At 48.3% G+C, this 26,821-nt stretch overlaps 1 protein-coding gene across 21 annotated transcripts in view; it reads right to left on the bottom strand.

The window, feature by feature from the left end:
• Positions 1–26,821, bottom strand: part of tnrc6c1 (trinucleotide repeat containing adaptor 6C1) — an 881,061-nt gene that overhangs the window by 22,738 nt on the left and 831,502 nt on the right. For all 21 annotated transcript variants that reach the window (XM_072483296.1, XM_072483314.1, XM_072483305.1 and 18 more), the window contains 3 exons: positions 25,333–25,476; positions 24,035–24,154; positions 22,953–23,036 (listed from right to left, as the gene is read on the bottom strand). In XM_072483296.1, coding sequence (XP_072339397.1) covers positions 22,953–23,036; positions 24,035–24,154; positions 25,333–25,476 — 348 coding nt within the window. The remainder of the gene's footprint in view (positions 1–22,952; positions 23,037–24,034; positions 24,155–25,332; positions 25,477–26,821) is intronic.

Raw genomic sequence — 26,821 nt, 5'->3', positions numbered from 1 at the left:
AAACGAATGTCCTTTATTATAAATCGCGGGGGTCGGGGGTCTGGTCATAACCAAAAATAGGGGATCTTATCCTATATGGTGCGAGCGCGGTAGGCTCTCCTTCGCCATTTCCTCAGACGAATAGTCTGGATGATGCAGCAGAGTATCGCCAATACTAGTAGGGATTCTATCAAGTAGGACAGGGAGTATCAGGTTATAAACCTGTCACACCAAGATGTGGTGTCGCTTGTGACTGGGCTCTGGGTGCTATGGGGAAGTGAATCATTAACGGCTGGGGGGGGGGGGGGGGGGGGGGGGGGGGGGGGGGTTGGGGTCAGGGGGTTCGCGTTTGCGCGCAACAAATGTTCATTAGGGTGATGAGCAACACGGAGGATGTCCTCATGGTTCTTTTTCTTTATCTTCTCTTTGTTTTGTCTCTTTTCCTGGAGCTTCTGTGGGATCAAGCATAGTGCCTGTTACTATCTTGGTTTAATATCTCATCTGTTAGTAGGTCTGTCCTTCAGTGCCAATTCTCCCTTTACAATTTGTCACCATGTGTGACTCCATCATTTAAAAACGAATATTCAGGACAAGACACATTTAAAATACTGAAAAACAGTGCGAGCTGTCTCGCAGGCTGTGCAATTTACCATCCAAATGTTAGAGGATGTAAATAGCATAGGGATAGCAACCGAAGGGTCACCTGAAAACAAAAACAAAACTTTTTGAACAAAAATTGCCGAAATGAGGTGCGTATGGGCCACGACGGGTAAGATTTGGATGGAATCCCCGGGTAGGACGGCGACCAATGCCGTGTGTGCTCTACCCGAGTGTAGCTGACCAGAGGCAGGGCGGATCCCAATGCCGTTTTTCCACTGCCTGAGCAACTGACAAGAACGGGCAAAAATGTAGTGATCGTGGGGGGGTTGCCGTATTGGTTCGACCTTTAAACCAGAAGGGCAGTCTGTTTTTCTGTCGACAGAAGAGTTCCTCTGAACTGGCGTCTGGGACATTAACAAGTCTCTGTGGACAAACTAGTTCCTCTGAACTAGCGTCCGGGACAAACTAGTTTCTCTGGCTGCCAGTGAGCGTCAGAAGGGTGGTGGCGTGGGGCCATGAAATTTTTTTTCAATCTTACAAACAACATTTAACAATACCACTACAAACAACATAAGACATGCTGCAGGTTCCATCAGAAAGGACACCATTTTCTCTCAAGCAGTTCCTTTTTTAAAAACATCATCTGGGCACCTCAGTTATCAGTTGCGAATAGGGTCGCAAAGGGGTTCACGTTTTGGGAGTCAGACTCAAAGTCGTCATCTTCTCCCGGATGCCATACTCTCGAATGTATAAGGGCGGATAGGGCTGCATGGTGTGATTTGGGATCCATCTCGTCATTCCGGACGAGTCTGAATGAATTATCTCGGTGCCAAAAGGTGGTGTCTAGGTCTGTGGGGACGGAGTTGGGGTCGTAATCGTAGGGCGGTGGTTTTTGGTGGGGTTTATTGAGGAACGTGATGAGGAAGGGATCACTCGAATCATGGTCAGATTCGCTGGGTGTGGGTCCTGTTGCCTGGGGATAGTAGGGAGGCGTGCTGTGGCTGTCACAGTCGCTGTCTCTGCTGCTGCTGTCTGTGGGAGTTCTGGGGCGGAGTCTATAGTTCGGGGGTGGAGTAGAGGTTGAGTCTGTTGATGTGGTGGGCGTGTTGGGGGAGGGAAGGGATACGTTGGCTGTGAGCGGGGTGTGGTCTGCTGCGTCGAGCATGACGTGATGTGCGTGGTTGGACTGTGGGCCATATGCCTTAAGCTGGTTGATATGGAACCACGCAGTCTTTCCGTTGGGGTACTTACTTTTGTACACGGAGGGGCTTACTTTGTCCGCAATGGAGTACAGACCTGAATATTTAGGTGACAGGAATGTGCTGGGGTTGTATATGGAGAGCATGACTTGCTGTCCTACACTGAACTCAGTCGCATGTACTGTCTTATTGAAACAGGCCTTGCTCTGTTTCTTTCGTGCCCCATATCTTCGCGCGGCTGCCGTTTTAACATTCTCTACCAGTTGTTCTACTGCTTTCTCGTGTGTGAGGGCCGTCACTTCGGGGGCTGGTCAAATCTAATCCCAATAAAAATTCTGTGCCTTTCATGGGGCGTCCGGTCATGAGGGTGTGTGGGGTGTAACCTGTAGATGCTGAAACCGTATTTCGCAAAAACATCAGCGCAAAAGGGAGGACTGAATCCCAAGTGGTGTTGTTTTTACTGGACCATTTTTTCGGAGGGTAGCTTTTTGGGTCCATTTCATGCGCTCCACGATACCACTCGACTGGGGAATTTTTGGGTAAATGCCAAATATCGTGAGGACGTTCTTCATGACATGTCCCGTTAAAATGGGAACCTTGTCGGATTCAATGCTGCGGGGGAGTCTCCATCTCGTAAAGATGTGGTGGGTTAAGATCTTGGCTGTGGTCTTTGCCGTGTTCGTTCTGGATGGGAATGCCTCTACCCATTTTGTAAACATGTCTATCACAACGAGTACATACTTTTTTTATAAAGAATATTTCATTGAAAATTTTTGGTCAACCCATCACAGTACATTGTGTATCCTTTACACAATAATATAACAGTATAAATAACAATGACCTGTTTTATAAACAAAGAATAAATAATATATAACAAAAACGAAAACTAAAACTAAATGGCAACTGCCTTGTCTCAGATAAACACTCTCCAAAAATAATGGTTTAACAATCCAATATACAATTATTTATAGCAACGACCTATACATATTATACATATATATTAATAACCCCTGAGACTCCTTCTGGTTCCTCTCTCCCCCCCCCCCCACCCCCCCCCCCCCCCCCCCCCGCCCTGGGCTGCTGCTGCTGCCTTCTTCTTTTCCTTTCCCTCTATCTTTCTGTGAGGTATTCGACGAACGGTTGCCACCACCGCTTGGTGAACCCTTGAGCCGATCCCCTTAGGACGAACTTAATCCGTCCCAGCTTTATAAACCCTGCCATGTCATTTATCCAGGTCTCCACCCCCGGGGGCTTGGCTTCCTTCCCACATCAACAGTATCCTGCGCCGGGCTACTAGGGACGCAAAGGCCAAAACATCGGCCTCTCTCGCCTCCCTGCACTCCCGGGCTCTTGTGCAACCCCCAAATATAGCACAACCCCCAGCTTGGTTCGACCTGGACCCCCACTACTTTCGAAAGCACCTTTGTCACCCCAACCCAGAACCGCTTTAGTGCCGGACATGACCAGAACATGTGGGTGTGATTTCGCTGGGCTTCTCGAGCACTCTCGCACACCTATCCTCTACCACCCAAAAAATTTACTGAGCGTGCTCCAGTCATATGCGCCCTGTGTAACACCTTAAATTGAATCAGGCTTAGCCTGGCACACGAGGACGATGAGTTTACCCTACTAAGGGCATCCGCCCACAGCCCCCTCCTCAATCTCCTCCCCCAGCTCTTCTTCCCATTTCCCTTTCAGCTCATCTACCATAATCTCCCCCTCGTCCCTCATTTCCCTATATATATCTGACACCTTACCGTCCCCCACCCATGTCTTTGAGATTACTCTGTCCTGCACCTCATGCGTCGGGAGCTACGGGAATTCCCTCACCTGCTGCCTCGCAAAAGCCCTCAGTTGCATATACCGGAATGCATTCCCTTGGGGCAACCCATATTTCTCGGTCAGCGCTCCCAGACTTGCGAACTTCCCATCCACAAACAGATCTTTCAGTTGCGTTACTCCTGCTCTTTGCCATATTCCAAATCCCCTATCCATTCTCCCCGGGGCAAACCTATGGTTGTTTCTTATCGGGGACCCCACCAAGGCTCCAGTCTTTCCCCTATGCCGTCTCCACTGTCTCCAAATTTTCAAAGTCGCCACCACCACTGGGCTTGTGGTGTATTTCCTCGGTGAGAACGGCAATGGGGCCGTCACCATAGCTTGTAGGCTAGTCCCCCTACAGGACGCCCTCTCCAATCTCTTCCACGCCGCTCCCTCCTATTCCCCCATCCACTTACTCACCATTGAGATATTGGCGGCCCAGTAGTACTCACTTAGGCTCGGTAGTGCCAGCACCCCCCCTATCCCTACTATGCTGTAAGAATCCCTTCCTCACTCTCGGGGTCTTCCCGGCCCACACACAACTCATGATACTCTTTTCGATCCTTTTGAAAAAAGCCTTCGTGATCACCACCGGGAGGCACTGAAACACAAAGAGGAATCTTGGGAGGACTACCATTTTAACTGCCTGCACCCTCCCTGCCAGTGACAGGGATACCATGTCCCATCTCTTGAAGTCCTCCTCCATTTGTTCCACCAATCGCGTTAAATTTAACCTATGCAATGTACCCCAATTCTTGGCTATCTGGATCCCCAAGTAACGAAAGTCCCTTGTTACCTTCCTCAGCGGAAAGTCCTCTATTTCTCTGCTCTGCTCCCCTGGATGCACCACAAACAACTCACTTTTCCCCATGTTCAGTTTATATCCTGAGAATTCGCCAAACTCCCGAAGTGTCCGCATTATCTCTGGCATCCCCTCCGCCGGGTCCGCTACATACAACAACAAATCATCCGCATACAGAGATACCCGGTGTTCTTCTCCTCCTCTAAGTACTCCACTCCACTTCTTAGAACCCCTCAATGCTATTGCCAGGGGCTCAATCGCCAGTGCAAACAGTAATGGGGACAGAGGGCATCCCTGCCTTGTCCCTCTATGGAGCCGAAAGTATGCAGATCCCCGTCCATTCGTGACCACACTCGCCACTGGGGCCCTATACAACAGCTGTACCCATCCAACATACTCATCTCCAAAACCAAATCTCCTCAGCACTCCCACAAATAATCCCACTCCACTCTATCAAATGCTTTCTCGGCATCCATCGCCACCACTATCTCCGCTTCCCCCCTCTGGTGGGGGCATCATCATTACCCCTAGCAGCCTCCGTATATTCGTATTCAGCTGTCTCCCCTTCACAAACCCAGTTTGGTCCTCATGGACCACCCTCGGGACACAATCCTCTATCCTCATTGCCATTACCTTGGCCAGAATCTTAGCGTCTACATTTAGGAGGGAAATAGGTCTATAGGACCCGCATTGCAGCGGACCCTTTTCCTTCTTTAGGAGAAGCGATATAGTTGCCTCAGACATAGTCGGGGGCAGCTGTCCCCTTTCCTTTGCCTCATTAAAGGTCCTCATCAGTAGCGGGGCAAGCAAGTCCACATATTTCCTGTAAAATTCAACTGGGAATCCATCCGGTCCCGGAGCCTTCCCTGCCTGCATGCTCCTAATTCCTTTCACTACTTCCTCTATTTCAATCTGTGCTCCCAGTCCCACCCTTTCCTGCTCCTCCACCATGGGTAATTCCAGCCGGTCCAGAAAACACATCATTCTCTCCCTCCCATCCGGGGGTTGAGCTTCCTATAATTTTTTATAAAATGCCTTGAACACTCCATTCACTCTCTCCGCTCCCCGCTCCATCTCTCCTTCCTCATCCCTCACTCCCCCTATTTCCCTCGCTGCTCCCCTTTTCCTCAATTGGTGGGCCAGCAACCTGCTCGCCTTCTCCCCATATTCGTACTGTACACCCTGTGCCTTCCTCCACTGTGCCTCTGCAGTACCCGTTGTCAGCAAGTCAAATTCTACGTGTAGCCTTTGCCTTTCCCTGTACAGTCCCTCCTCCGGTGCCTCCGCATATTGCCTGTCCACCCTCAGAAGTTCTTGCAGCAACCGCTCCCGTTCCCTACTCTCCTGCTTTCCTTTATGTGCCCTTATTGATATCAGCTCCCCTCTAACCACTGCCTTCAGCGCCTCCCAGACCACTCCCACCTGGACCTCCCCATTGTCATTGAGTTCCAAGTACTTTTCAATGCACCCCCTCACCCTTAGACACACCCCCTCATCTGCCATTAGTCCCATGTCCATTCTCCAGGGTGGGCGCCCTTCTGTTTCCTCCCCTATCTCTAAGTCCACCCAATGTGGAGCGTGATCCGAAATGGCTATAGCCGTATACTCCGTTCCCCTCACCTTCGGGATCAACGCCCTTCCCAAAACAAAAAAGTCTATTCGCGAATAGACTTTGTGGACATAGGAGAAAAACGAAAACTCCTTACTCCTAGGTCTGCTAAATCTCCACGGGTCTACTCCTCCCATCTGCTCCATAAAATCTTTAAGCACCTTGGCTGCTGCCGGCCTCCTTCCAGTCCTGGACCTCGACCTGTCCAGCCCTGGCTCCAACACCGTATTGAAATCTCCCCCCATTACCAACTTTCCCACCTCTAGGTCCGGGATGCGTCCTAGCATACGCCTTATAAAATTGGCATCATCCCAGTTCGGGGCATATACGTTTACCAAAACCACCGTCTCCCCCTGTAGTTTGCCACTCACCATCACGTATCTGCCCCCGCTATCCGCCACTATAGTCTTTGCCTCAAACATTACCCACTTCCCCACTAATATAGCCACCCCCCTGTTTTTCGCATCTAGCCCCGAATGGAACACCTGCCCCACCCAACCTTTGCGTAGTCTCACCTGGTCTATCAGTTTCAAGTGCGTTTCCTGTAACATAAGAAACTTAAGGCAGACGTTGTTAAGGTGTGCGAGTACCCGTGCCCTCTTTATCGGCCCGTTCAGCCCTCTCACGTTCCACGTGATCAGCCGGGTTGGGGGGCTTTTTACCCCCCCCCCTTGTCGATTAGCCATCCCCTTTTTCCAGCTCCTCACCCGGTTCCCACGCAGCTGTGTCCCCCCCAGGCGGTGCCCCCCCCGCCCATCCCACCCCATACCAGCTCCCCCCTCTCCCCAGCAGCAGCAGCAGCCCAATAATTCCCCTCCCACCCCCCCCGCTAGATCCCCCACTAGCGTAGTTACACCCCCCATGTTGCTCCCAGAAGTCAGCAAACTCTGGCCGACCTCGGCTTCCCCCCGTGACCTCGGCTCGCACCGTGCGATGCCCCCTCCTTCCTGGTTCCCTATTCCCGCCATGATTATCATAGCGCGGGAACCAAGCCCGCGCTTCCCCCTTGGCCCCGCCCCCAATGGCCAACGGCAATGGCCAATCTCTTCCACCTCCTTTCCTCCCCCCACCACCTCCTGTGGAAGAGAGAAAAGTTACCACATCGCAGGATTAATAACATAAAACTCCTCTTTCCCCCCTTCTTCGCCCCCCATACTCGCCCCACCACTTTCTTTCAAACGTTCTTTTTTTAATAACCCGCTCATTCCAATTTTTCTTCCACGATAAAAGTCCACGCCTCATCCGCCGTCTCAAAGTAGTGGTGCCTCCCTTGATATGTGACCCAGTCTTGCCGGTTACAGCATTCCGAATTTTATCTTCTTTTTGTGAAGCACCGCCTTGGCCCGATTAAAGCTCGCCCTCCTTCTCGCCACCTCCGCACTGCAGTCTTGGTATACGCGGATCACCGCGTTCTCCCACTTACTGCTCCGAGTTTTCTTTGCCCATCTAAGGACCATCTCTCTGTCCTTAAAACGGAGGAATCTCACCACTATGGCTCTAGGAATTTCTCCTGCTCTCGGTCCTCGCGCCATCACTCGGTATGCTCCCTCCACCTCCAGCGGACCCGCCGGGGCCTCCGCTCCCATTAACGAGTGCAGCATCGTGCTCACATATGCCCCGACGTCCGCTCCCTCCGCACCTTCAGGAAGGCCAAGAATCCTTAGGTTGTTCCTCCTCGCGTTGTTCTCCAGCGCCTCCAGCCTTTCCACACATCGTTTATGGTGTGCCGCGTGCATCTCCGTCTTCACCACCAGGCCCTGTATGTCGTCCTCATTCTCGGCAGCCTTTGCCTTCACGACCCGAAGCTCCCGCTCCTGGGTCTTTTGCTCCTCCTTTAGCCCTTCGATCGCCTGTAATATCGGGGCCAACAGCTCCTTCTTCATTTCCTTTTTGAGTTCTTCCACGCAGCGTTTCAAAAACTCGTGTTGTTCAGGGCCCCATATTAAACTGCCACTTTCCGACGCCATCTTGTTTTTTGCTTGCCTTCCTTGCCGCTGCTCTAAAGGATCCACCGCAATCCGGCCACCTTCCTCTCCTTTTTCATCCGTATCCAGGGGGGATTCCCTTCTGGTTCACCGCACAGTACTTTTAGCCGTTAAAATTGCCGTTGGGGCTCTTATTAAGAGCCCAAAAGTCCGTTACACCGGGAGCTGCCAAAACGTGCGACTCAGCTGGTCATCGCCGCACCCGGAAGTCACAACGAGTACATACTTATAACCATTCCTGCAAGGTGGCAATGGTCCTATAAAATCAATCTGGAGGTTAGTCCAGGGGCCATTAACGGGGCGGGTGTGACTAAGCTGAGCTTTCTTGGCATATCTGCCTGGATTGTTCTGGGCACAGATAAGGCAATTCTCAACGTAGTGCGTTACGTCTTCTTTTAAACTGGGCCACCAACAGAGCTGCCTGAGGTGGGCTGTCGTGGGATCAATTCCCTGATGTCCATGGCTGCCATGGAATAAACAAATAAGCTGATTCCTGTCCTGTTCAGGAACCACATAAAGGGTGTCTTTTCACACCACACCATCATGCGTGGTCAGTGCATTTAAAAATCTATCGTAAGGTGCTGTAAATTTTCCTTTCAAAATCCCCGAGATTGTTCTCCTGCTTCTGGGCCTGCACTAAATCCTCGATATTAGTCTGCGAGACCTGAACTGCATTCACTGGTGTGCTTTCGGGGGGGTCCAAAAATATCCGTGCCTGGAACCTGCCTTAGCCAGTGCGTCGGCTTTTCCAGGGGGGGTGGAACGATGATGACTACAAACTTTAACTATTCCAAAACTCCTGCCCTGGGCTTTTTCTAAAACGTGACGGAGCAATGGGGCTGAGGGGAGGGGTTTTCCGTCTGCGGAAACAAATCTTCTTGCTTTCCACAGGGGTAGGAACTCTGTAAGGCTGTTGCAGACATAGAGGCTGTCCGAGTATATGTCTGCTGGGCTGGGGAAGGAATCTGGGTGTTCTTCAATGTACGCAACGGCTGCTAGTTCTGCCGCCTGTGCGCCTAAGTGTCCTGGAAGTTTTATTGCAATTTCGTCTAGGGCGCGTCCTCGACATAAATGCCACACCCTGTTATGCGCTTCCCTTCTAATATTGTGGAAGATCCATCCACATATATTCTTACGGGTTTGCACATGTCTGTGTGCTTGGGGCTCTGGGTTGGACTACCTATTGTTCTGGGGGGTGTTTTTGCAATAAAGGGGCCTGTGGTGTGGTGAGATGATTTCACATTCGTGGGGGGTACCTGGGTACCGTAGGTTTTCTGCTAAGAAAGTGTAGGTCTTGGTCCTTTTAACAGTGATGTCCCGTCCCTGCAAAAGAAGGGTCCATCTGGCTGCTCTTATTTGACTGACTGTACCGTCCTGGAGTCGTCCGTCAAGTAAAAGTTGGGTGGGGGTGTGTTCTGTGAGGATTGTGATGGGGTTCAGTCCGGTTGTGTGAAAAATATTGTACTGCCCAAAAAACTGCAGGCAGGTGCCTTTCACAGGCTGAAAATCCTTGCTCCACAGCATCTAAGACTCGGGAGGCGTAAGCCACGGGCCTTAACGGTTCGTGCCGTTCCTGGAGGAGCATGACCGAAAGGGTGCGGTCTGTGCTTGCTACCTCTATTGCATAGGGGGAAAGCGGGTCTGGAACTTGTAGTGCGGGGGCTGCTATGAGTGCTCTTTTTAAAGAGTCCACAGCATCCGTATGCTGCGGACGCCATTCCCAAGGGGCTCCTTTCTTTAGGAGGTCGGAGAGGGGTGCTGCCTTGCTGGCGAAACCGTCCATGTGGTTTGGGCAGTAGACAACCAGTCTTAAAAACGACCGGAGGGCTGAAACGTTCTGGGGAAGGGGCAATTTGGCAATCGAGTCAATACTTTAATGCTCGATCTCGCGTTTACCATGTGTGATAATTGTACCCAAATTTATCACCTTGTTTTCCAAAATCTGGGCCTTTTTGGCGTTAACTTTACAACCAATTTTCTGTAGGAGTTCCAGGAGTTTGGGCAGAAGCTCGATGTGCTCATGTCTGTCTGCAGTAATAGGTCATCCACATACTGGACCAGACATTCGGGGCGAGAAAATTTTGATAATCCATTTGCCAGCTGTCGGTGGAAAATGGAGGGGGAGTTGTGGAATCCTTGTGGAAGGCATGTCCACGTATACTGCTGATTTTTTAAAAGTGAAGGCAAATGAGTATTGGCACGCTTTTGCCAATGGAATGGACCAGAATCCATTACTGACGTCCAAAACCTTAAAGTATTGTGAATTGAGTCCCTGTTTGAGCATGGTCTCGGGACTTGTGGCTCCCGTGGGGGCTGCTGCAGGGGTGACTTTGTTGAGTCCCCGGTAATCGATGGTCAGTCGCCATGATCCATCGGGCTTTCTCACTGGCCAAATTGGGGCATTATTAGTGGAGGCTACTGATCGGAGTACGCCCTGCTCTAATAAGCTGTCGATCACTTTTGCGATTTCTCCCTCTGCCTCTTGGGGAAATCCGTATTGCTTTTGGGGTCTAGGGTCAGGTCCTGTGATTTGAACGGAACCAGTCATCCGGCCACAGTCGTGTTTGTGGGTCGCGAATGCTATCCTGTGCTTCTGCAGAACTGCCCTAACCTGCTTGTCTATGCTAATCGTGGTCGGGTCAAACCAAAATTCGCCGACTGCGCTAATCATGTTTGCATATTCTCCTATGGTGAGCGTTGCGGGGGCTCTTGCGGATTTTGCCATTCTCCAAACACATTGGTTGACTGGATCAAAGGATAGGTTGTGGGAATTCACAAAATTGATGCCCAAAATGTGTTCTGCTGTGTGGGATAGATCGACTAAAACTATGGGGTGCTTGGTGGTGATGTTGCCGATTTGAATGGGTACAGGGGCTGTGATGTGTCCTTGCTGTGAGTGGCCTGGAAAGCCACTGAGGGTGATGGTGGCTGTAGTGGGCCACGTGTCCTTTTGAAACATGGTGGAGGAATTGATTCTGGTGGGGGACCCTCCTGTGTCCCAGAAAAACTCGATGGGCTGTCCCCGTATTTTTGCTGCAACGACTGGTCGGCTGGACCTATCCCAAAAGGTGTCGCAGACCCAACTAGGGGAGCCCGAACACCGTCAGTCCGTTCCGTTCAGGTCCGCCTGATCTGAACGGGTGCTCACACTATGTATGGGCTCTGTCCTATTCTTATTCAGAGTGCCTGCCTGCTGGGCTCTCTGTGGCTTTCGTGGGGCATTGCATTCTCTTGCAAAGTGTCCTAACTGTCCACAGTTGTAACACTCCTGTGACTTTTGTTGGGGGCTGTTCTTGCCTTCATTTACCCATGCGGGGTTCTGGTGTGCCTTAACTGTGTGTATGTCTGCTTCTGCCTGCTGTTCGTTGGGGTGTTTATTCGTGGGTTTGTTTTGAACAGATTGCTCCCAGGTGCGGGACAATCTTTTTACAACCCATTTCTCATTGAGCCTCCTTTGAGGGATCATAATCGGCACAAGCTTTTTGTCCTGTTTCTGTGGCATGGGAGATAAGGGTGCGGGTCCATTTGGCCATGTTGTCTGGGGACAAATGGGCACGGTCTAAGTCTCCAAAAACTGCTGCGAAATGGACCCACAGGCATCCAGCAAACGCTGTGGGGTGCTCGGTTTACTTTTGCCTGCACTTAGAGGCCATCTACGGGGTCACCCCTGTTATACGCGATCGCGTCTAGGATCCCGGTATGCATTTCTGCAAGGGTGCCTCCTCCGACATTCTGTGGGTCGGGAAGGGCTGCTACGACCGAAGCGTCTAAACTCAAAACTGTGAGCTTTACTTGCTTTCGCTCAGCCAGGCCGTACATGGTCGCCTGCTGCTTTACTCTGGCAAAGAAGTGGTGGGGGTCTGAGGTGGGGAGGAACGGTGTGATTTTCTCGCACACGTACCGTAATTGGGTCACGGTTAAGGGGGTGGTATAAAGAAATTCTGTATCTCCATCCGACATGACTGTGCGGTGGGTGGTTACTGGGTTCATTGGTGCCTGAACTATCTGTGATGTGGGGGGTTGGGGCGATTTTCTCTTCTGGGGCTTTCCCTGCGCACATGTTCCATGAACATATCTCTGCGCTGTCTCACTCAATTCTTCCCAATCAGGGCTGTCTTCCTCATGTAGCTGTGATCCAAAGTTTTCCTGGAATCCTTTTTGAACTGAAAGCAGAGATTGCAGTTCTGCAATCTGCTTCCGGCACTTTGCGTGGTCTAATGAACTTTGTCTTTGCTCCGTGGTGGCAGCATGGAGTGCTCTTAACGCTGCCTTCAGGTCACGACACTGCCTCTGCCTGCTTCTCGCTTTCCTCTCGTACCAGGACTGCACGTTGCGTGTCCTGATAGGCCTTTTCGTACTGGGATTGGAAGCTGCTTAGGTGCGCCAGACAAGACTGGTGTGCCCACTTGGCATCATCCACCTCTCTGTCCTTTGCTGCTAACTTCCTCCTTAATTCTACATCCTCTTTCTCTACCTCACTGACATCGACCTTGCTCATTCGATGTATGCCTTCTATCTCTTTTCGGAGCGTCCCAACGACCTCCTCTGTGCCTCGCAATTGTGCTAAACAGGACACGATTGCCATCGGCTTGCGAGCTTTTCCCAAGCTCTTCTTGTGAATATCGCTCAGGTTCTCCCACCAAGTACGTCCTATACTCCCAGGACCTGCTTCCTCATTTTCACAGAATTCGCTCCAAAGGGGCCATCCTTTCTCTTGGAGGTACTTTCTGATTTCCTCTTCCCAAACGGGACACTGTCCTACTCTATTGCTGGTTGCTGCGACCACGAATTCTTCGGGGTTCAGGAGGCGTTGCATTGCCATCTTTCCTCTCTGAATACTTCTCTTAAAATTTGGAACAAGGGGTATCAAGACAGTGCTGTAATTACAGGCTGTAATTATGGGTACGACTTTCGCTATTTTCCGGAATACAAACTCCCAACGGTTTTGTCGCAACAAAAAAATCTATCAGTTTACCTTATAGCCCGGTTAGCTACGCATGCATTAACACACTTCCGAATTATGAGGATTGATCAGAACTGCTTGAACACTTGTGGTTTTCCTGTTCCCAATTGGATTTCTAATTCAAATTTTGGGTTCTCCCGGAGTGGTTAAGCCATTTCTAGATCTGGTCCCGTCAGGATGTTGCCAGTAATATGTTGCTGACTTTTGGTTGGTTCAATTGGCTCTGTTTTATAACCTTTGCTCTAGAGTCGCCAGGTATCTTTATGATACCGCCACGTGGTTCAAGTTCAAGTACTGATCAATAACTCAACACACCAATTAGTAAGATTCAAATCAAAGCACATTTATTATACACAGTAAATCACTACTCATGCATAAACTCTACTTTCTAAGCTATTTCTATAACTAACAGGCCTATACTTAGCTTCGGACTGGCCCACCAGGTCAGGGGAACAAATGGCCTTTCGTTCGGGTTCTGAGTCTGCGGGATTCAAAAGCTGGTATGGACTGGTAGCTAGGAGCGCCTACCTCGTAGCGAGCGTTGACTTGAGACTTATTTTCTTGGAGGCCGCTGGACAGTTCACTCTCAGGGGTTGCTTCGCATTGCTGAGTGACCCTGTCAAGAAGGACGATCTGAACTTGGGGGCTTTACTTTATAGTCCCCAGGGGCTTCCCGCCCTTCGGGGTGGACCCCGTACCTGGTTTCAAGTGATTGGATTTCGTTCCAATCGCTTGGTTCGATTTCTCCAATACTGGAGCTGTTCCCTGATCGTTGGGCGGTCTTAAAATGTCCGTTAACCTCTTTTGTGTTGGCTCCTGCTGGCGCCGAGGAGTCTGGCTTGGCTTTGTTTACCTTAAAATGTTTTGTTACCGGGGATCGCTCATTACTATGTAGATGGCTGCTACATTACTCTGCAGATGGCTGCTTGTATCGATGCTGTCTGGGTTTCTGCAGAGTCTAATACACAGTAAACTTGCACCTGCTAGTTTTTGCCTGTGTTGGCTGAATTTCCCTTCAGCCTTTGCGGTTCTCCATTTTAAGTCGGGAAGTGGCCAACTCAGGTGGCTACAGGAGTTTGCACATTCTCCCTGTGTTTGCGTGGGTTTCGCCCCCACAGCCCAAAGATGTGCAGGGTAGGTGGATTGGCCACGCTAAATTGCCCCTTAATTGGAAAAACTGAATTGGACACACTAAATTTTTTTAATTTTTATTAAAGCGGGGAAAGTCTGCTAATCTGGAGCAGGTCTGCATCCAACTGCACCATTTTATGAGATGGGAACAATTGCAGTTGCATACTTCTACCACTGGAACTTTAGAAGTGGTCTGTTCAGATAGCTATACTTACAGCTTTGCAAATGTACAAATGTATTTGGAGGACAAGTCACTCCATCCTAACCTCCCATGGGCAAAGCCCAAGGTATTATAAACTGAGATATCGGTTCTAAATAATCACTCTTTGCCATTGTTTTAAAACAGTTGAACAGAGGAAGTTTGGCATAGACATTTTTGTTAAGAGTAACATTGTTTATAAGATCAACGGAGTTGATGTGCTTTTTATTAACTGAAGAATGATTTAAAGAGAAACATCGATGGAAAATCAACATTAAACATCAAGTGCTGTATTATTTGAAATCTTTGGAAATGAAATTTATAAAAATGAGAAAAATATACAAGAAAGTGAGTAAAGCCAATATATGTAATAATATTTCTGTTTGGATTTTTAAAATGTCCGATTTAGAAATGAGTTAATAAAGTGTGAAGTATTTGTGATACTTCTGGAATACGATTTCCTGAAACAAAACTAGTGCAACGGTAATGTTACAAGAAAAGCTTCCTACTACTTGCAAGGCACAAATATTTGAAGAGTTAATTTAGTTATTGCAGCCCCATAATTTCCATATATTTAGGTGAAATATTGTAAATTGAATTGGTGCATATTGTGTGCTGTGGCAGGAATCTGATCAAGGAATATGGTACTTTTAAGCTGGAATTTAGCACCGTCACTGAAACATGAAGCTTATGCAATTGTTTCTTTTTACTGTTTTGGATGTTTAATAAAAAACAAGACCTTCAGCCAGTTATCTAGTATTTAAAAATAAATAAATTTAGAGTTCCCAATTAATTTTTTCCAATTAAGGGGCAATTTAGCGTGGCCAATCCACCTAGCGTGCACATCTTTGGGTTGTGGGGGTGAAACCCACGCAAACACGAGGAGAATGTGTAAACTTCACACGGACAGTGACCCAGAGCTGGGATCGAACCTGGGACCTCGGCGCCGTGAAGCTGCAGTGCTAATCCACTGTGCCACCGTGCTGCCCTAGTTATTTAGTATTGACATCAACTCCAGATAAAAACATCCAACAAAGATGAAAACAAATTACATTAACAAACAACCCTTGTTGAACTTGTATTTGATAAAACCATTTGTACTTGTGGAACAATGACTTGCTTTATGAGAGAGAGGTATTAGAAAATTGGGTCCAGAAATGGGATTTGAAGATGTAGTAGGCAATTTAGGGGTTAACAGACTGAGGGAAAGGGAGTAAGAGGGACACACCCACAGCTGGCCTGAGTTACATTGTTCCATTCAGACTTCAACCCGTAAGTGGGGATACACTGGATGCCCTTGTTCAGCCAGGGTGATCCACTCAAGATCCATTGTCCTTTTGGACACCCATCTGACCAGCCATCAGCCCATTAGAGTCTGATGGCTTTTTTTGGCTACAAATGGGAGGTTAGTTGCATACCAATAACATGGCTCTGTTCTTTTGTATGAATGGGATTTTGAAATCAGACAGCCAAGATAACAATAACGGGTTCAAATCTGGACATCCCGGCAGAGAACCTTTGTTTGAGGGGCTGGGCAGAGCTTGGGGGAGCTCGGGAGAGATCGGAGAAGAATCCTGTTTGAACAGTTGAGGGAGGAGGATTTGAAAAGCCAGAGGGAGAGGGCATGGAAACCTGTTTCAGAGACAGACTTTCAAAAAAGGGGTCTGAAAGAACTTCACTAACAGAAGAAAAATTGCTTCAAAACTGTGTAAGTGGAATGAGAACTGCATGTTCCTTAGAAATGTTTTTTTAATGGGAACTCCTGTATTAGGGTTAATAAACTGCATGTAATCAGTTATTGTTAGGATTGAAGTTTAAAAGTTTAAATATTGTTTTTCTTTTGTTTTAATTATGTTTGTTTATAAAATAACGAAGCTGTATTTCTTATGTTATTACTCCAGGAACGAATCGATATTTTCGCACTGTATTAAAACTTAAAAACTTTTATAGCTCTGGTCCAAAATCTTAGCCGCTGCTGAGAGCTGACCAAGCATCCAATACACTTGGTAAATCAATTAAGCAAATCATTCCCTACCAGGCAGTGGTGTGATCTTATTTTTAAATTAGTTTTATGTAGTTTTTTTCCCAAGAAGGTCGACATAACTCATGTTTAAAAATACAACATTTTAAAGTTATACTAGGCCAGATTTTCTTCTCAGCGGCAAAGGAACAGATTTTGTCATTCACATCATGTACAACTGTTCTGAGAACATTCACAGGCCTATAAATAGAAATGCCAGCTAAATGTGCATCTGTTCCAATGCAGTGTCCGCTACAAAGGGATTTGTGACATCCAAGAGGTCAGGCCACAAGGTCTTTTCAACCAATCTGATTGAAGAATCCACTACAAACTAATAAGTGAAAAACAGGACAGAAAATTTACTTTTAAATTGTGCAAGGAAGCTAAATAAATATTGGGACATACAAGGGAGTATTGCGAGAAAAATAGAAAAACAAATTTTACTTTAAGGTTTTTCTAAAAATCTGCGAAATAGATTTTGAGTGAATGAGATGCCACTTCAGCAAAATAAAATTTTCAGAGCTAGAGATTGTTTAATGATCACTCATTACGCTGTTAAGAACTCATTTACTGACTTCCGGTTGCGGCTATGCGGAGCTAAGCCGCACGATTCGGCAGCTCCCGCGATTACGGACTTTTGGGCTCGCTAGAGAAGCCCCAACGGAATTTTATTTTACAGACAACCCGTGGGGAAGAAAAGAGAGAGGTCCCCTACCAACATTTATGGACCGGACCCGAAGTGCATCGGCCAAAAAAGCAGCATTGGAGCAGCGGAAGAGAGGGAAAAAAAGCAAAATGGCGGCTGCCGGGGACAAAGAGGAGATGCAGCAATTTATCAAGCGCTGCTTCGAGGAGCTGCGCAAGGAGATGCTGGCGCCTATGCTGGCGGTAATCGAAGGACTAGGGATAACCCAGAAGGCCCACGAGGTGAAGATCCAGGAGGTCCAGAAAAGAGTGAGTGAGAATGAGGACGAGCTTTTGGGCCTGGCGGTGAGAGTGGAGCGGCACGAGGCGCTACACAAGAAATGGGCGGGAAGACTCAAAGACCTGGAGAACAGGTCGAGGGGAAATAATCTGAGGATCCTGGGTCTCGCAGAAGGAGTGGAGGGGGCCGATGCCGCGGCATACACGGGCACGATGATCGGGGCGATGATGGGCGCGGAGGCCCCTTCGAGGGCGCTGGAGCTGGACGGGGCGCACCGGGTGCTGGCGAGGAAGCCCAAGGCAACTGAGCCGCCAAGGGCGATGGTGGTGAGATTTCACCGGTTTACGGACAGAGAGAGGGTCCTGAACTGGGCCAAGAAGGAGCGGAGCAGCAAGTGGGACAATGCAGAGATCCGAACATACCCGGATTGGAGCACGGAGGTTGCCAAGCGGAGAGCGGGTTTCAACCGGGCCAAAGCGGTGCTGCATCGGAAAGGAGTGAAATTTGGAATGCTGCAGCCAGCGTGACTGTGGGTTACATACAAGGACCAACACTACTACTTCGAAACGCCTGAAGAGGCGTGGACCTTTATACAAACTGAAAAGTTGGACTCTAACTGAGGGTTTGTGAGGGTGGGGGGTGTTTGAGGGTTGAAGTATGATGGTTGTTGTATATAGGGGGTCAATCACGCGCAGGAAATGTTATATGGGCTGGGGAAGAGAGACTAGTCCGCGACAGGAGCTGCGCCAGAGGGGGCGGGGCAGGCTTTGGAAAGCGTGGGTTTTTTTTCCCCATCGCGCGGGAAGGGGAACGGAGGATTGATTGGGAGATTCCCGCACGGGGGGGGTCAAAGGGACGGCAGGGGAAGCCGGGGTCAGCAGGTGTCAGCTGACTTACGGGAGTGATATGGGGGAGCAAAAAAGCTAGACAGGGGTCTAGCGGAGGGGGGGGGGGCCGAACTGGGATGATGCGGGATTCATGAAGCTCATGTTGGGGCGCATTCCGGACCTGGAGGTAGGAGGCCTGATAATGGGAGGGGACTTCAATACAGTGCTGGACCCAGCACTGGACCGTTCCAGATCAAGGACGGGAAAGAGGCCGGCGGCGGCCAAGGTGCTCAGGGGGTTTCTGGATCAGATGGGGGGAGTGGACCCACGGAGGTTTGCAAGGCCGCAGGCCAGGGAATTTTCTTTCTTCTCCCACGTGCACAAAGCCTACTCCCGGATAGATTTCTTTGTTCTGGGCAGGGCACTCATCCCGAGGGTGGAGGGGACGGAGTATTCGGCCATAGCCGTTTCGGACCACGCCCCGCACTGGGTGGAAATGGGGCTGGGAGAGGAGAGGGACCAACGCCCGCTGTGGCGGCTGGATGTGGGAATGCTGGCAGATGAGGTGGTGTGTGGGAAGGTGAGGGGGTGTATCGAAAGGTACTTGGAGGCCAACGACAACGGGGAGGTGCGAGTGGGGGTGGTATGGGAGGCGTTGAAGGCGGTGATCAGGGAAGAGCTCATCTCCATCAGGGCTCATAGGGAGAAGACAGAGGGCATGGAAAGGGAGAGGTTAGCGGGGGAGATTTTGAGAGTGGACAGGAGATACGCAGAGGCCCCGGAGGAAAGATTACTTGGGGAAAGACGACAGCTCCAGACGGTGTTTGACCTGTTGACCACGGGGAAGGCGGAGGCACAGTGGAGGAAGGCACAGGGGGCGACCTAAGAGTACGGGGAAAAGGCTAGTCGGATGCTGGCACACCAGCTCCGTAAGAGGACGGCAGCGAGGGAAATAGGGGGAATCAAAGATGGAAGGGGAGCCACGGTTCGGAGTGTAACGAAAATAAACCAGGTATTCAAGGCCTTCTATGAAGAGCTGTACAGATCCCAGCCCCCAGGGGGGGGGGGGGGGGGGAAAAGAGGGGATGAGACGATTCCTACACCAACTGAGGTTCCCGAGGGTGGAGGAGCAAGAGGTGGCTGGTTTGGGGGCACCAATCGGGTTGGAGGAGCTGAGCAAGGGTTTGGGGAGTATGCAGGCAGGGAAGGCCCCGGGGCCGGACGGGTTCCCGGTGGAGTTCTACAGAAAGTACGTAGATCTGTTGGCCCCGCTACTAGTGAGGACCTTTAACGAGGCAAGAGAGGAGGGGACCCTGCCCCCGACAATGTCGGAGGCGACAATTTCCTTGATTCTAAAGCGAGACAAGGACCCACTGCAATGTGGATCGTACAGGCCGATCTCGCTCCTCAATGTGGACGCTAAGTTATTGGCAAAAGTGCTGGCCACGAGGATTGAGGAGTGTGTCCCGGGGGTGATTCAGGAGGACCAGACGGGATACATAAAGGGCAAGCAGTTAAACACTAATGTGCGCCGGCTCTTAAACGTAATAACGATGCTATCGGAGGGAGAGGCGGAGATAGTGGCAGCTATGGACGCGGAAAAGGCCTTTGACCGAGTAGAGTGCGAGTACCTCTGGGAGGTGTTGCGTAGGTTTGGGTTCAGGGGAGGGTTTATCAGCTGGGTTAAGCTCCTTTACAGAGCCCCGGTGGCGAGTGTAGTGATGAACCGGCGGAGGTCGGAGTACTTTCGGTTGTACCGAGGATGAGGCGGGGTGCCCCCTGTTGTTTGCATTGGCGATCGAACCCTTGGCCATATCACTGAGGGAGTCTAATAAATGGAGGGGGGTGGTCCGAGGGGGAGAAGAGCATCAGGTGCCGCTATACGCGGATGATCTGTTGCCGTACGTGGCGGACCCAATGGAGGGGATGGTGGAGGTCATGCAGACTCTGAGGGAGTTCTCAGGCTTTAAGCTCAATGTAGGGAAGAGTGAGCTTTTTGTATTACAGGCAGGGGACCAAGAAAGAGGGATAGGAGACCTACCGCTGAGGAGGGCGGTGGGGAGTTTTCGGTATCTGGGGATCCAGATAGCTAGGAGTTGGGGGGCCCTACATAAACTGAATCTGACGAGGTTGGTGGACCAAATGGAGGAGGACTTCAAAAGATGGGACATGTTACCGCTCTCGCTGGCGGGTAGAGTGCAGTCGGTCAAAATGGTCGTCCTTCCGAGGGTTTTGTTTGTGTTTCAGTGCCTTCCCATCGTGATCACCAAGGGCTTTTTCAAGAGAGTAGGTAGGAGCATTATGGGGTTTGCGTGGGCGAATAAGACCCGAGGGTAAGGAGAGGGTTCCTGGAATGCAGAAGGGACCGAGGAGGGTTGGCGCTGCCAAACCTAGGGAGCTACTACTGGGCAGCAAATGTGGCGATGATCAGCAAGTGGGTTATGGAGGGAGAGGGGGCGGCATGGAAGAGGATGGAGATGGCATCCTGTAAAGGAATGAGCTTGGGGGCGTTGGTGACGGCACCGCTGCCGTACTCGCCATCAAAGTATACCACGAGCCCGGTGGTGGCGGCAACGTTAAGGATCTGGGGCCAGTGGAGACGGCACAGGGGTGCAGTGGGAGCCTCGGTGTGGTTCCCGATCAGGGGTAACCACCAGTTTGTCCCGGGGAAGATGGACGGGGGGTTCCAGGGCTGGCATCGGGCAGGGATTAGAAGAATGGGGGACCTGTTCATTGACGGGACATTTGCGAGCCTAGGGGCACTGGAGAAGTTTGAGTTATCGCCGGGAAATGCATTTAGATATATGCAGGTGAGGGCTTTTGTGAGGCGACAGGTCAGGGAATTCCCGTTGCTCCCGGTACAAGAAATTCAAGACAGGGTGATCTCGGGTGTATGGGTCGGGGAGGGCAACGTTTCGGCACTACACCAAGAGATGAAAGAAGAGGGGGAAGCGATAGCAGAAGAGTTGAAGGGTAAATGGGAGGAGGAGCTGGGGGAGGAGATCGAGGAACGTTTGTGGGCTGATGCCCTGGGTAGGGTTAATTCCTCCTCATGTGCCAGGCTCAGCCTGATACAATTTAAGGTGGTTCACAGAGCGCACTTGACGGGGGCGAGGTCGAGTAGGTTCTTTGGGGTAGAGGACAGATGTGGAAGGTGTTCAGGGAGTCCGGCGAACCATGTCCATATGTTTTGGTCATGCCCAGCACTGGAGGGTTCTGGAGAGGAGTGGCGGGAGCAACATCTCAGGTGGTGAAAGTCCGGGTCAAGCCAAGCTGGGAGCTAGCAATATTTGGAGTAGTGGACGAGTCGGGAGTGCAGGAGGCGAAAGAGGCCGGCATTCTGGCCTTTGCGTCCCTAGTAGCCCGGCGAAGGATCTTGCTAATGTGGAAGGAGGTGAAGCCCCCCAGCGTGGAGGCCTGGATAAACGACATGGCGGGGTTCATAAAGCTGGAGAGGATTAAGTTTGCCTTGAGCGGGTCTGCACAGGGGTTCCACAGGCGGTGGCAACCGTTCCTAGACTATCTCGCGGAGCGTTAGAGGAAGGTCGGTCAGCAGCAGCAGCAACCCTGGGGGGGGCGGGGGGGGGGGGGCGAATGGGGGATTGCTTGGGGGGATGCATGAGCAGGAGATAACATGAAGGATGGGGGAAATTGGCACGTGCGGGAGAGAGCCAGTGTATAAAGCTATGTAAATATACCATTTTGCCATGTATATATCTTGCTCAGTGCGATTTCGTGTTATTTTGTTACGGGGGGGGGGGGGGGGGGGGTTATTGTGTGTAAGGGGAAAAAATTGTGTTGGTAAAAAACTTTAATAAATATATATTTTTTAAAAAGAACTCATTTACTTCTGAATGTATAAGTCCCAACTTTTCAACCAAAACTAGAGAGTAATTACCCAAGTTCATGTGCTTACTGTGCCCAGTCTGTCAATGAGGAGTGCAATTGCACACTCTGGAGCAGGGCATCACTGATAACACTTCTGGATTTCCATGTTTAATTGAACATGTGCAGATGCCAAACGTTTCTGTCAAATTTGTTCTCTTTTAATGATGAGCGTGGTTAGCCCTGCCTATTGTTAGAGCAAAATCTGGGCATGTATGAGAAAATCTACAGCTGTTGGTGCATGAAATAGCTTCAGATTGGTTGAAAATCAATCCAATATGGCAAAATATTGTAGAATCTATTTCAGAACAAGCAAAGGACTCAATTGCTTCCCCAAGGATTTGCAAGCACATTTGTACTCTTGTATGTATGAAAGGCTGAAACAATCAATTTATAATTTAATACATTTGATAGGTGGTAGAACTATGTCTGAAATGGTGTAGTTTGATATTGTATTTGCTAGGTTAACTGTTTTCTTGATTAAAACCACATTTCTAGATGAGTCTCCGTCAGGGTGAAGAGATGGAAAACAAACAACTTGGCTGACGATTTATTCCCAATACTGTCTCTTCTATGTGATTCCACAGATGTGTGTAAAATATCACTGAATGATTTGGAACCAAGGGGTTCAAAGTTTTTCCTGCCATCCCTTGTAAAGAGTGCTGTGAATGCAATTCAACTGTGCTGTACCATCGGCGAGCTACTGAAAATAATTTGTTTAAATATTGATGAAACTGTGAAGAAAAAGTAGGGCGATTATAATATTCTTACATGCTTAAATGAGAGCGAAATCTGAAGTTAACAAAGATAATTTAACAACTTCAAAAACCGCTCATTAGATTAATCCCTGATGAGCCGAGAATACATATTTGTTTTCCCAATCGCTAATTGCACATCTTTATCTGTACTTTGGCTTTTCAAATTTGACAAATAATCTCTCCTTTCAGCATTATGGTCTGTGAAATGGCTTGAAGTTGAGCAAATGGCTGACAATTTTCTGCACCTACTTGTTGCTCTTGCTGTCTAATGGTTCCAGAAACATTACGTTGGGCCTGTAACATCTGCTGCTGGAAGAGTAAACGCTGGTAGGCCTGCAAGCACAAAATGGAAAATGAGTAATATCTTAAAAGTGAGGGGCCAGTAAATTTCTGAAAGTATTTCAACAATTTTATACAAATGTTTCTGGCTTGATTTATATCAGTAAATTTCTATGGATGTTGTTTATTCGCCTTTTCTTTCCTGAATTCTTGCTGAAAGCCTGATTAATTTAAGCCAAACTCAGATTTATTTTGGAATAAACTGATTTAATTAACGTAACATGATTTTCCTTGTGACTATTGTGTCAATTCTTTCACACTATTTTTTCCCAAAGATTCTAGTACAACCTTTGCACCAAGTTATTTATTCTTCCAGTAACATGATTTGCTTTTAAAAGGCACACTTAATAATGGCATATTTAGTTCCAATAAACAACAGTAATTCACTAATTAACAAGAGTACAATATTAGATTCCTTTGCTCACGATACTCCAACTTCCTTAAATGGGTAAGCAGAGCCTTGCAACTAGATAGAAGTGCTGCATCTCAGGAAAAAAAAAGGAAACTAGGAAAAAATTCAAAGGAACTTTTGATGACAATTAAAGTGTCCACCCTGTCTGTCAATTGCAATGACATTGGCATTAATCATGGAGAAATCTTTAGTTCATCGCATTTTTCTTTTTTGACTAAAAAGGAGAGCATATGATGGGGTGGGAGTCTATGGAAGCGAATCCAAACTTTTGTTTCCCGAGATGCAGCACTTCCATTTAGTTGCAAAGCTGCGCTTACCCATTTAAGGGAGTTGGAGTATCTTGAGCAAAGGAATCTGATATTCTACCAGTATTAGCTGAATTACTGTCATTTATTGGAACTGAATACACAATTATTAAGTCGGCAGAATGTTGCCATGGAAAACAACAGACATACTTTGAAGGCGGAATTGATCCTACAGAACACAAAAATTAAAACACAATTGGTGCTTACTGGTGATCACCAGAAATTCACTGTGGATGATTCCAAACCAGAAAAATGATTGTCACAGCATTACTTACCAGCTGCAGCTGATAGAGTTGGTTTAACATAGTCATATGCTGAGGATTAATTGGCGAGGCTAATAGTGCAGGGTTGAGACCCATGTTTTTTGCTGCAAACTGCAAGAGCTGTGCTTGAACCTTGAAAGAAGACACAAAAAATATTGAAGTGTTTGTAAATCTCGAAGTCCAGCATTCATCTCGAAGCCCAGAATTTTACATTTTAAAAAAGTCTTGCCGGAAAGCTTATAAATTACTTAACTAAAAGTTGAATTTCAGGACTGTCTTTAAAACCTTTGCATAGGTTTTTAAATCTTGGACACGATCTATCGGCTCTGTGGTACCTGAACAGGAGCGCGACACGGCCAGCAGATGCCGGGAAAGACTTCCCGCCGGGGGGGGGGGGGGGGGGGGGGGGGGGGGGGGGGGGTAACATTGCCTGTGGGGGAGGAGGGGGGGGAGAATTCACAAGCCCACTTAGAGATTGGGCCATCCTTTCAAAACGTTTGTCCAATCTCGGAGGAGCCGGTCTGGCCAGCAGGTTCAGCGCCCCAGTGATGAAAATAATTATTTAAAATAGTTTTTTTACTGTACCCAATTTTTCAAATTAAGGGGCAATTTAGAGTTTAGACAATTTAGGCAATTAGAGACAATTTACCTCTCCTGCACATTTTTGAGCTTGTGGGGGTGAGATCTACACAGACACAGGGCGAACGTGCAAAGTCCACATGGACAGTGACCCGGGACCTGGATCGAACCCAGGTCCTTGGCGCCATGAGACAGCAGTGCTAACCGCTGCACCACTTTGCTGCTCCCAATGAAAATAATTCTAAGTGTGGGCTTGACCGGGGAGAAACTTCAGGGCCCAAAAACGTGACTAACTGTGGTTAGATAGTGGTGGGGAACCCATCGACAGAGCTGGGGTGTAACTCCCAGCAAAACCCACCACAAACGACACATAGAAACTTTTCCATTCGATCATGCCGCTTGTTTCAAAATATCAATGGTACAGTGCTACAGAAAAATCTTTTGCACAGCCCAAATATTTCAATTTCATCAACTTGGCAAAAAGATAAAACATAACAAAATTTTCATGACTTTATTAATATCCTTCAAAGCCAGATTTATTCTACTGCAGAAATAAGCAAAATAAGCAATTAAAGTGAATTGGTATAGAGGTTAAAAAAAATCTTGTATACCATTCTTTTCCCACAGCCTTCAAAAGTAGCGTTACATAGAGGTCCTAATAAATTTAGAAAAAGTGATAGGCACAAATTGAATAATTCAGTTGGTTATTCATAATGAGTAACTTTACGTACCTGAGGGGATAGAAACTGAGGCACTTGAGCACGAAGACTAGGCTGGGATGAGTTTAGAGGTTGCACTGGCGGCTGCTGTTGCTGCTGCTGCATGGTCCTGGCTTGTGCTGCTCCACTATTGCCAAACATACCTAGATTGCCACTCTGTAAATTGGTAAGAGAAGAATGCCCTTTTAACCAGAAAATCACAAAACAAAAAGCAATTGTTCACTTTAAAAAAAAATTATTCACCCATGGATGTGGGCGTTGCTGGCTGGGCCAGTATTTATTGCCCATCCCCGAGAGCATTTAAGAGTCAACCACATTGCTATGGAATCACATGCAGGCTAGAACAGGCAAGGACAACAGGTTTCCATCTCTAAAGACATTAATGAACCAGGTGGCTTTTTACAACAATCGACAATGGGTTCATGGTCACTTTTTTTTTTAAACCTTTAATTCCCGATTTCTATTGAATTCAAATTCCACCATCTGCCATGGTGTGATTCGATCACAAGTGGCCAGAGCATGACTCTGGGTCTCTGAATTACTATTCAAGTGACAATACCACTGGGCCACTGCCTCCTTTGGGCTCATCGTGCATATATCTGAAGGTTTACAGAATTTCAGTGGAAAGTTACCAAGACAAAAAAAGGAAATATCATGGGCGACATGGTGGCACAGTGGTTAGCAATGCTGCCTCACAGCACCAGGGACCCGGGTTCAATTCCAATCTTGGGTGACTGTGTGGAGTTCTCCCAGTGTCTGTGTGGGTTACCTCCCGGTGCTCGGATTTTCTTCCACAGTCCAAAGATGTGCAGGTTAGGTGGATTGGCCTTTAGTGTCCAAAGGTTAGGTTAAGGGCTTAGAGGGCTAGGGCAGAGGAGTTGGCCTAGGTAGGGTGCAAGCTTGATAGGCCAAATGACCTCCTTCTGCACTGCTGGGATTCTATGATTCATTTTATAACTTCAACAGTACAGTCAATTTCATTGTATATAACCAGCCTTAATCCTTTAAATCTGTGTATTTAATTCATTGTTAAAAGCAGCACATATTCATTCATGAAGCTTAACAAAAAAAACTAACATTCTGTTTATTTGCAATTCAAAAAATGATTTAAAGACACTTGGCTGATCGAGGGAAGCTTGTCTAACGTTGTTGCGTATGCTAAATTAAGGTTGCAATTAAATGTGTCCAGTGGAGAAGCAGCAAGGCATTTTTGACAGCTAAATGAGCCTTCAGCTATCATTCTACAGAGTCAGGGAAAGTAAAACTCTGTTTTTGCTTCAAAGCACACACATACACACTTTTCTTACTTTTAACATTTTCAATGATAGAACAGAGCTAAATGGATATTCAGCTCTTAACAAAAGTTTACAAGTAGTACGGTAAACGAGAGTGCACTAAAAACAAAGCTTGTAAAGTTTATTATGTAGTTGGTGCAGTTACAATATAGCTCTTGCACAGAAAAGGAGACAGTTAATCATTTCAAGTCATCTCCAACAATTTA

Source organism: Scyliorhinus torazame, chromosome 18 (genome assembly GCF_047496885.1).
Source record: "Scyliorhinus torazame isolate Kashiwa2021f chromosome 18, sScyTor2.1, whole genome shotgun sequence".
Taxonomy (NCBI): Eukaryota; Metazoa; Chordata; class Chondrichthyes; order Carcharhiniformes; family Scyliorhinidae; genus Scyliorhinus; species Scyliorhinus torazame.
This window is presented reverse-complemented; position numbering and strand designations above follow the sequence as displayed.